The 11,337-nt window shown below is 60.2% G+C and overlaps 1 protein-coding gene across 1 annotated transcript, besides 7 other annotated features; it reads left to right on the forward strand.

The window, feature by feature from the left end:
* Tc00.1047053504169.10 (dispersed gene family protein 1 (DGF-1), putative) lies at window positions 1-7,458 on the forward strand (the record flags this gene model as incomplete). Its single annotated transcript, XM_801605.1, has 1 exon — window positions 1-7,458. A coding segment is annotated over one exon (7,458 nt), but the record flags the coding sequence as incomplete, so codon positions are not given.
* Window positions 1-9,432: a sequence feature (areas not merged during assembly with more than two copies in the genome that could not be assigned to a particular haplotype).
* Window positions 1,921-1,977: a microsatellite.
* Window positions 9,433-11,337: a sequence feature (heterozygous, Esmeraldo-like haplotype).
* Window positions 10,086-10,127: a microsatellite.
* Window positions 10,385-10,561: a mobile genetic element.
* Window positions 10,385-11,337: a mobile genetic element.
* Window positions 10,541-10,561: a sequence feature (AT_rich).

The raw sequence follows: 11,337 nt of genomic DNA on the forward strand, positions 1-11,337 counted from the left end.
CTACATCGAGGGGATAGTGACGCAGTTTATTTCATCGATGCTTTTGTTGTTGATGGTGGCGGGGTCATTGTGAAGGGAAATACGCTGAGTACGATGGAGAGTAACGGTGTGGAATCATCTGTTTATGTTTACACTGTTGACATAAAAAATGGCGGCTACTTTGATTTGGAGAACAACACGATGAGAGCCGTTAATGGCGTTTATGTTCTTGGGGAAACCACCGTGAGCTCTGCGGGGCTGCTGAGAGTGGCGGACTGCACCTTTGTTGAAATCGCACTGATTTTTGAATCTGCGCTGGTGTATTTGGACGGCTCGGTGACACTCGAGGGTGGTGCGCAGTGGCGTGTGGAGGGCAACGACGTGAGGGCAGCCTCAGTAATAGGTGTGCCAAAATCCTTCCACAAAATCAGGCTGTCGGGAAGTGGCACTACCGTGGCGGTCACACACAACCGTCAGGTGGACTCCAGATTGCCCTTTTTCAATTTTTTTTCATCGATCATTTTTGTAACGTCACCCGCGCGGTTTGTGGTGGGGTGCAACCTGCAGGGCGATGAGGAGTTGTCCTACGACGGTGTGTTTCCGGAGGGTGTTGAGGTGTTCAGGTGTGGCACGTGCAACGAGGACGCGGCGTGCTACATGCCCGGGACGGAGTCGGTGGACCGCGGCTCGTGCTCGTGCAGCTGCAAGGACGGATGGCATGGCGCGTCGTGTCTTCCCTTTGCGGTGCCCGACACGGTTGTGCCGAACTTACCGGAGAGAGCCGTCGACGGCGAAACGAGCTGCGTGGTGAACCAGACGCTGACGAGCCTTGCGCTGAAAATGTGGAAGACGCACCACTGCTACGTGGGTGTGACATTCAGCGGCGTGGGTGCTGCGCTGACGTTTTTCCTTGACAGTATGCCGCTGCGTCTCCCCATCAACATCACGCTCAGTGGGTGCACATTCCGTGGGGGTGCCGCGCTGGAGTTTGTTGGGGGTGCTGCGGCGGCCGAGTCAGCCGGCGTCCTGATCCGCGTGAGCCAGACGGTGATGCGGTCCTCCGTTGTTGTGTTTGCATTCGCCCTCCCGCAGCACTGCGACATTGCCATCACGGAGGTTGATGCGGTGCAGTTTTCTATTCTCTTTTGGCCTGACACTGTGAACAAAAGGTTGAGCGTGGTGACGCTGGACAACGTCGAGTTGACTGCGTCCTCGCTTTTGGTCGGCAACGTCAATGCGCATGCATCAAATTATGGTGGGTTTGGTTTGTACTCGACTGGGACGCTGAAGCTGGTGAGTGGCAGCTCACTGTACGTGCGGTACTGCAGCTTCGGTGATTACACACACCTGTTCCACGTAAATATCCTCAGTATCCGCGATCACTCTGTTTTTGCGCTGCTCAACAACACGATGTCCTCCGGGAGAAGCCTCCTGTATCAGTGCCTAGACATTAGCGTGTCGGAACACAGCGTGTTGCGCGTGGTGGGGAACAGCGGCTTCGTGTCCTGCGCCATCTTTGTAGACGACTCGTGGACCGTCGAGGAGTCAAGCTGGTTGGATTGGCGCTACAACGACGTGGGATTGGGGGCGATGTTTCACGAATCCGAATCCACTTTTCTTATCATTGACGACAGCAGTGTGGTGACGCTGACGGGCTGCATGATGGGCTCGACGGGGTTGTCGGTGTCCTTGCTATTTCGGGCTGACGCCGGCTACCGGTTTGTTGCTGGGTGTCTGACGGTCGCAGGACGTGTGTTGACGACGGCGGCTGAACTGGAGCTCCACGGCATCACCGACGTGACGACGGTTGCTGCGTGCGGGGAGTGCACAAAGGAGAGCGACTGCTTTGCTCCCCTGACGACGGAGGTCATTGACTGCGAGTGCCAGTGCGCTGCTGGAGGGCACGGCGATGTGTGTGTCCCGGCGCCTGTGCCTGCTGGCCCGCCACCACCGCCACCGCCACTGCCAGCACCAACACCCACGCCGTCACCGCCGCCGGTTGGTGAGTGCATCAGCGACATGGAGTACCCCGAGGTTGCGCAGGCTGTGGGCAGCGGGCTGTCGTGGCTGTGCTACCGCAACGTAACGTTCAGCGGGGGCGGCATGAGCCTGGCAGTGCTGATTGGGGCGATGACGGGCGACGTGGCGAATGTCACGTTCGATGGATGCACTTGGAGGGACGGCGCCGTGCTGGTGCTGTTGGGCAACGCGCACGCCGCTGTGGGGTCGCTGAACATCGTCGTCACCGGCAACACATTTAGTGACGCGCTGCTCAGCCCGGAGGGCGATTTTCCACCGCACACGAACATCACGATCAGCGGAAATCGCTTCACGGTCACGAGGCTGATCCCCCGGCCGGGTTTGGGCCTTATGGGCCCGTCGTGTGTTGCGATGAATGGGCTGGCGATCATCAATGACTCCGCGGTGGTGCTGAATGGCAATGTGTTTCAGAGCGTGGGGGCATCGTCAAGCGCCATTCATGTCGTTGAATCTGCGCTGAGGGTATCGTGGCAGTCCCTGTTTGCGGTGATGGGCAACACGTTTCATATGGACGGCGAAGAAATTACTCTGATATATATTGAGGGGTCTAGACATTCTTCGTCACTGATTGTACTGAACAACTCTGCCGTGGTGATCCGAGGCAACGTTGTGACGAGGCCGGTGAATTACGTCATTTTTGTTTGTTGGGCATTACGAGTGGAGTCCCAATCATCGGTTGTGTTTCATGGCAACGAGATGCAGGGAAGCTTGTTTGTGTTTTATTCAACTTTTTCCTACATTTACTACAACTCCTGGCTGCAGTTGAGCGGCAACCTCTGCCATGAATCCCCATTGGATACCTTTGCTGTTTTGAGCCCCGCAGTGAATCTCCGCGACTCCACGGTGTCATTGTCCGGCAACCAAGTCATGTCCAGCAAGGGAATGACCAAAGCACCGTGGATATTTTTAGGGACAAGCGACCTCACAAACGGAGCGATTGTGGCCGCGTGCAACACTGTGAACGGCGAGGAGGAAGCGAACTACGTTATCCCGTCCGTGTACAATGCCACCATCCTGACCTGCAGCGACCCATGCACCCTCGCGGCGTCGTGCTTCCCTGCGTACACGACGACGGCGTCGAGTGATGGCTGCACCTGCACGTGCGCTGAGGGCGGCCACGGCGATGCGTGCCTGCCCGTCGCTGTCCCCGAGCCACCGAGCACCGACGGCGCCGACTTGTGCGTGCGGGACGTGCGTGTGGATGTGGAGGTGAGCGCCGGTCTCGGGACGTCGGTGGCGTGCTACGTTGGTGTGACCTTTGCGGCGGACGTCGTGGTGGACGTGGAGTTGATGTCAGGGAGCGTGCGCAACGTGACGCTGGCGAACTGCACGTTTGTGGGCGGAGCGAGCCTGTACGTTGTTGGGTGGCTGTCCGACCCGCCTGCTGGCCAGCGCGCCGATGTATTGATCAGCGGGCTTGAGTCGCGCTCCGGCGGCGGCGGCGTGGTGGTGGTGAACCGATTTCCGCCGGGCTCGCGCGTCACTGTGGTGGACTCGGTGCTGATTGCAGAGGCGCGTGTTGCCTACCGCGGCGCCTACGATCTTGGCGACGCCTCCGCGTGCCTCGTGTTGCACAACGTGAATCTGACTGGGAGTGTGCTGACCATCGCGCGCACGCACGTGGCGGCGGTGTTCCGCGACGCTGTTGGCGTGTTGGTGGTTGGCGGCGTGGCGCTGTCGTCGCGCGGTGCACTGTACGTGGACGGGCTGTCGGTGCAGACGGCGCTGGGGCTGTGCGTGTCGGTGGAGGGCGGTGTTGCGGCCACTGGCGGCTCCGTGGTGGCGTTTGTTGACAGCGACTTCCTGCTGTGCAAGCACGCGGTGTCTGTGCGTGGGGCTGTGAGCGTGTCGGGCTCCGCTGTGGCGCTTGTGCGGAGCGACTTTGTGCCGACGGAGGACCACGCGGTGGCGTTTTATTCGACGGTGAGCCTGGTCGGCGGGTCGATGCTGCTGGCGAAGGGCAACGTGCACGACGGCGTCTCGAGGGAGATGCTCTACGCCGCTGGCGCCGTGACCGCTGCTGGGAGCACGCTGAGCTTTGTGCGCAACCGAGCGCTGCTGCCGCGGATGATGTCGCTGAGCCTGTCGCTTTCGGCTGGGGCGCATTTGAGGGTGGCGTGTAACGACGCTGGTGGGCGAGTCCTGTCGACGGCGGAGGAGTACGCTGCGGCTGGTTTTGGCGACGCTGGGAGCATCGACGTTGTTGGGTGCGACTCCTGCGACAGGGAAACGCACTGCTACGCTTCCGGGACTGCGTCGGCGAGCATGAGGAGCGGTGTGTGCGTGTGCGAGTGCGGCAGCGGCGGGTACGGCGAGGCGTGCGTGCCTGTGGGAGCTCCCGCACTGCCGCCCGTTGTGGGCACCGCGTCGAGTGTGTTTGTCCGCGAGGGCGTGACGGTGCGGTCGGTGTTCGTTGTGCCTGCCGATGCGAGCGAGGTGACGCTGCGCCACGTTGTGCTGGACGGCGTGAGTCCGGTGCTGTACGTGCCGTGGATGGCGCGAGACGGCGTGCGGATCGTTGTGCAGAACGTGTCGCTGCTAAACGGCGCCGTGCTGTACGTGATGGGCGGTGGAGCGTTGCGCGGTGCGGGAGCGGCGGGGAGCGACGAGGGCGGGCCGGTGGAGCTGTCGGTGTGCGATGTGGAGGCGCTGAACGGTGCGCTTGTGCTGACCGGCAAGTTTCCTGCGGGGTCCGTGCTGACGGTGACCGACTCCCTGCTGGTTGCCGCGAGGCCGACGCCGCTTGTGTATCTTCCCGGCTCGCGGTCCTCGCCGTACGCACCGGTGCTGGTGCTGTCGGGTCTGCGGCTCGTGCGGTCCGTGCTGGTTGTGTCCGGCGTGTCCCTCGTGACCGTGATGACTGGTGGGCGGACGGTGGTGGTGGACGGCGCCGTGCTGGAGCTCGTCGGTGGCGGTGTCGCGCTGGACGCGGCTGTGTTCGGTGGCGAATATGCGTTGTACGCGAGTGCGCGCGTGGTTGCGTCGGAGGGCGCTGTGTTGCGCGTGTCGGGGAGCCAGGTGTACGCCGCGCATGGATTGGTGTTCGAGAGCGGAGTGGAGGCCAACGCGTCCGCCGTCGTAGTGAACGACAACGCCGGTGTGCTGACCGATGGCGCGCTGCTGGAGCTGCGGGGGTTGGCGTCGTTTGTGTCCGGGTCGTGGCTGTCGGTGCGCGGCAACAGCATCAGCGGCAGGCTTCTGTCGGTGCCGTCGTACCCGCGCAGTGCGGAGCTCGCGCAGAGCACGCTGACGCTCCACGGGAACGCCGGCAGTGGGCCCGTCGTGATGGACGGCACCGTTGCGCTTGGGGGCGCCGGCCGAAGATTCGTCGTGGGGTGCCTGACGCTCAACGGGCAGGCGCTGCAGCCAATGGACTACAGGTCAGCCGGCATCATCGGGAAATTCCGCCCCGTGGCGTGTGGTGTGTGCGACGCCGACGTGAGCTGCTTTGCTGCTGCGACGAGGACGATGTCGGGGTCGTGCGGCTGCCGCTGTGCTGATGGCGGGTACGGGCACGACTGCCTGCCGGTGTACCTGCCGCGCGTGGACGGGTGCAACCGCACACCCGAGAAACCGCTGCTGAGCCACACGGCGACGCTGACGGAGACGCGCAGCCTGACGCCAACGTGGACTTCAACGTGGACACCGAGTCAGAGCACGACGCACTACAGTCCGACGCAGTACGGGCCGACGGAGACCCTGCAGGTGACGGAGACTGTGGCGCTGCCGCCCACGCGGACCCCGGCGGCGTCGGTGAGCAGCACGCTGTGGTGGAGCGACGTGGCGTGCCCGACGCTCGCCGTGACGACGACGGCGGCTGGTGGGAGCCTGACGCAGAACGACATCCGCGGCGGTGGGAGCGCCGTCCCGACGCTGCTGATGGTGGCGCTGGCGCAGCCGTTTCGTTGGGCACGCGACCCGCAGCTCGGCACGCACCTGAGCTTCGTGCCGGTGTCGACGGCGCAGCCGAGTGGGTTCGGTGGTCCGTGGGGAGCGATGCTGAGCAACGCGACGTGGGTGCGCAGCGCGACGAATCCGTCCACCGTCCTGGAGCTGGCTGTGCCCGTGCACCGCGGTTACTTCATTACTGCCGACGAGACGATATTCATTCGCTGCGACGCTGTGGCGGTGTTCGGCGGCTGCAAGGGTGTGCTGCTTGGGTCCTTCACGATCAGTTCGAACACGCTGCCCGCCGCTGCCAGCGCCCTCTCGGTGATTACCGGCGTTGTTGCGGGTGCGGCGGCTGTTGCCGTGGTGGTGACTGGCGGGCTGGGCTCCATTCTGGAGATGCAGGCACTTGGCGTGTTTGCGAGGATGCCATGCACCTCGGCGCAGGAGCGTGCGAGCACCGTTGCGCTGCCGTACTTCCTGTCGGTGTTCGCTGCCCTTGACCCGCTGTGGATGGTGGTGGGCAACGCGCTGCTCGCCGCTGTGTTCGGGTGCGTGCACTGCGGTGTGACGGCCGCCTTTCAGCGGTGGCGCGGCGTGGACGCGGCGAGTGCGTGGGCGGCGGTGCGCTTCCCGAGCCTGACGTACGTCGTGGCGCACGCGATGCACCTCGGCATCTTCTTCGGCTCCGTGTTTGCACTGGCGATGCCCGTCGCCCGCGTGCAGCACCGCGTGGTTGGTGTCGTTGGCGTGCTGTACGGTGTGGCGTTCCCTGCTGGTGTGTGCTACTTTATTGCCCGCCACGTGGGCGCGAGCTTCACGAAGTACTGGCAGTTTTCGAGGAAGCCGCTGCACGAGCGCCTGCTGTACCCCGTCGGGTATTGGTGCCCTGCGGCGCAGCAGCGGATGTACGGCAGCATGCTGACGAACATGAGGGGCAGTTACGTGTACTGGTGCGTGTTCCAGCTGTCGGTGCTGTGTGTGGTGTGCCTGATTGCGGCTGTGCACCCGCCCGTGGGAGGCTGCCACGTCCAGTACTTCTGCATGGCGGCTGTGCTGCTTGCGGGTGCGAGCGTGGTTGCCTTCACGAACATGATGCGCTCGGCCTTCCTGACGGTGATGCGCACGGCGAGCTTTGCACTCCTTGCGGCGCTGTGCCTGGTCAGCGCGGCCAACCACCTTGCGCCGAGCGACGGCGGTGCGAGGGCGTACGCGGCTATCGTGCTGCTGCTGGCCGCTGTGCTGCTTGCGATCGCTGTGTACAATGTCGTTGTGTGGTACGTGGAGGACCGCCACTGGCAGGAGCTGCGCGAGCCGCGGCGTGGAGGGCTGGAGGCGCTGCTGCGCGATGACGAGGAGAGCGACGAAGAGACGCAGAAGCCTCACGACATGACGTTGTTGTCGTATGCCTCAGGCGCCACCGTTGCGTCGTCGTACCGACCACCCGCACCGCCGCTGCAGCCCATGGCCGGTGACACCCGCTCAGACGCCCTGAGCCTGTTCGACCGTGCATCCAGTGCGAGCTGTACGGTTGATCTCGCCCTTCTGTGATTTGCACCACTTGGAATTATTAACTGTTCGGCGCTGGTTGATGGGGGAGGGCGCAGGGCCACGGATGTGCTGCGCACCACAGCCATCCATCGTCAACAGCACCGACCGTGTTGTTGATTGTTGTTTCTATCGAGTTGTTTCTATTTTGAGCGGGTGCTTTCAGGAGTTTCTCTTTCTTTCCACGATGACTGTGTGGAAGGGGATTGAGTTGTTGCTCTTGTTGCTCCTGATGTTGTGCTGTATCGGAATGTAATTCCATGGAGTTGTGTGCGAGTAACTCAACGCCCATTTTATGCAATGGAAGAAGGATCCAGCGAACCACCTAGTGGAAGTAATGAATTGCGGCTCTGCCTTACCGTGGGTTTGCATGCAGGAGGCGTTACGGCTCTCAGAAGCAAAGCGGCGACGTAGTAGTAGCAGGGCTCCGGGTTTCCAGGAACGTCTTTTGAGCGGGATTATGTATTGGGGCGCGACCCCTTTCCGTGATTCCGGCTTGCCCTGGTTTGTGCGAGTGCACAGGGGGATCGATGTCTCTTTAGCGGTGGAAGTGACGGACCAAGCCATCCCAGTCACGTTCCACACTTATCCTCGAACGCACCGCCGCCATGGCTGGATCCCTCATGTGTGCACGTGGAACGTGGGAGCCTTGGATGACGCGGCATTGGGATTTGTTGCCCGTTACGGCCCGCACGTTTTGTGTGTGCAGGAGGTGTGACAGTCACTTTCGGCAATTTGCACATCCCTTCACGGCGCTGCCTTTGATTTACTCGGCAAACCCCATTCCACAGGCAAGGGATATGGTCGTGGATTGGCCACGCTGGTACGAGGATGCCTCCACGAGGAATTCTTTCTTTTTCCAATTTCCTTCTGGCCGTGCGAAATTCATGCACCACAGCAGATACAGAGGGGTGTGGTGTTAGCATGGAGAGTACGATATTCACCGAGACTTTTTCCACGGCAGCGTGCGTCCATGCGCCTTCTCGTCGAACTGTGGAGGCACGCGAACACACGTCGACGGTTCTGGATCGACTGGTGACTCACATTGTGGACGTACCCTTCTGTCTTGCCCGCAGCACCGAGGAGCGCACACACGGATGCAGTTTGTCCTTTGCCAATGCGGCATGTCCAGGAACGAAGCTTGTGATGCATAAGCCAAGAAGGCGTCCGACCTCTCACAGCTCACAGACACATGGAGCACCGGCATCGTCGCATTGGCCAAAAGTATTATTCGTGCCCGACAGCTCAGGGCCGAAACTCGCCGCTCCACTGTGTCAGGCGACTGGGAACCGACGCGCACGGACGCCACTCTCACTCGTGGGGAAGAGGCTGCACTGGCCTGCTTTCGCACCGGAGTTTCGCACAAATACGGATGGCTGCTGCGGCCACTGCAACCCGCCATCCCACGCACATGCCGTTGGTGCGGCTCGGATGCCGCACAGCAGACACGCAAAGAATTTCGCACGGAAACGCCTCCTCCTCCCGCTGGACTCCACGCCACCACGATCCGACGCCCGGCAGACTGCCCGGTGTGCGGCAAGCACTGCAGCTGCCGCACTGGTGTCGTGACGCACATGGTTAACGCCCATGGCATTACGCGCTCCCAGGCGCTGCGGGAATTTGGCTTTCGCGGTGAGTCGGAACCGCCAGAAATCCCACCGGAACTACCGCCCAGCACTTGAGCGAGGACGAGAGCGAGAGACGGCACAACGATCGCATCTCCGCTGCAGACTGCACAGCCCAGGCCGAAGCCACTCCCATGCAGTTTCCGCACGGCGTCGTACGAAAGACAAGCCGGAATCGTGTTTTATCTTCAGCACTTCCACAAGCAAGAGTTCCCCGACAAATAGGAGGCGCTGCCAGGAATATGACGGTCCGACGGCATCCACACCGTTTGAATGCACGTACTTTGAATTGAGGGTTCAAGCGAAAACGGGACCACCATCCCGCATACGAGCACACGAACACTCCAGCACAGAGCCACGGTCGGCGCCGAAGAAGGAAGCACTTCATAAATGCCCTTGATGCGGCAGGCAGGCGGGCAATGCCGGAGGATTGGCCACCCACACCCGGCACAAACACCCGACAGCAAGAAAATCAGGACACTAAAAATGGAGATTAAATAGCCACGCGCTGCAAGGCTCGAACCTCCGCATGAAGAACATCAAACCCACACAGAAACCCCGTCTCTGCACAGGAGAATGCCACCGAGAAACAGTGGACCGTGTGCCTAAAGTGGCACGCACACATGCGTTGATTAACGTCACGCTGTCGCCGATTTCACGACGGCAGAGAGGTCAGGCCGCCGAGAAGGCGCACGTTGCCTGGTGACAACAGCCCGATGGGATCACCACCAGTTTGGTTTTGCCGTCCAACATGCGAGTTTCCGTGCCACAGCAATGCCTGACTGACCCGCTACCGCACGGCACGCCACGGTATTGACCGGACATTGTGAGAACCGGCCGATTTGAACTGTGTGAATAGGCAATTCTGCATTTACTCCACTGCGGCTCCCACTTCTGGTGCCGGGCTTTCTTTTAGATCTCCGATCATCGGGCGGAAGTGCTCTGCGATGGTGGCTGGCGTGCGAGCCTTCGTATTTGTTTGAGCAGACACGAGGGATAATAACAATATACATATATGTTTATATATATATATATATATATATATATCAAAAGCGCTGAATAGGTATTGTTACCGATACCTATATACCTATCTATATACATATGCAGCCAATAAAATAGCAATTAAATAAAACAGGAAACCAAGCAATCTTTCAATTTGGAGGGGAGGGAAGGGATACATCCATATCTTTACGCATGCATCATTAAAGAAAGTAACGTTTTTATACTAATGCCCATATCGATATATCTATACATTGATCGATGCTTATTTTTGTATCAACACATCTCTCCATATAATTTTTTATAGGAGCTTCTGAGGCGGATGATCGCGGGAGAGCTGGCGAACTTGGTTAATGTATATATATCCTGATAGAACGTATAGGCTTCTTCACGACATCTCTTTGTCTTATGAATTTTTGGAAGGCCACGACTTTAGGGATCAGTGAGCCGGTAGCGGCCAGATAATTTTTTATTTTTAATTTCAAACCTACAGTCACAGCGAGGTTGGTTTAAGGAAATGGCATTGGTTCATTTTACACGGCCTCCGAGTGGAGCGATATTGGCGCCCGTCCTCCACACCTGGTACGCCAACAGGGCGATATGCAGGTGCAGCCCGCCTTTGTTGGTGAAAACGGGCCGTCGGATGCGACGTTAACTGTGGTCACCCCGATGACAGGCTTACGCTGGGTTTTCGGGATCTACCACCAGACCCTGGGAGGATTCGAGCCTTACAGGACATGTTGCGAATCTCCGGGCGCCCCAAGTAGCAAATTTTGAGACTCAGGTGCTTCTACCCATCGTGTGGGTGTGGCCCGAGAATTGGGGGTCCAGCTAGGGGTCATCATTGCTGAAAGGGAGCGACCGATCGCTGACTACACGAACGCCGTCGCTGACGCGCAGAATCGAAACGCTCAGCTTAATTCGCAGGCGGAAGAGGCGCATAACAGCCTATCGGAATGCGAAGCCAACATTGCGTGCGTCGACGGCCTTGTTGCAGAACGAGAATGCGCGCTCGCCGGAAGCGAACAGCAGTTGGAGGCTAACCGCGCCCAACTACAGGAACGCAAATGCCAATTGGGGTTGGTCAACGCCAAACCACAGGAACGAGAGGCACGCGTTAGGGCAAGAGAGGCGCAGCAAGCCGCGTGGGAGGCGGAGACGGCGGGCCGGGAAGAAGCCCCCGCCACTCGGAGAGGTCCGGCGGACGAACCTGTCACGCGTCAAAACACGGCAGAAGATGGCGTTACCAAACAACCAC

This window comes from Trypanosoma cruzi, genomic scaffold, assembly GCF_000209065.1.
Source record: "Trypanosoma cruzi strain CL Brener 1047053517131 genomic scaffold, whole genome shotgun sequence".
NCBI lineage: Eukaryota > Euglenozoa > Kinetoplastea > Trypanosomatida > Trypanosomatidae > Trypanosoma > Trypanosoma cruzi.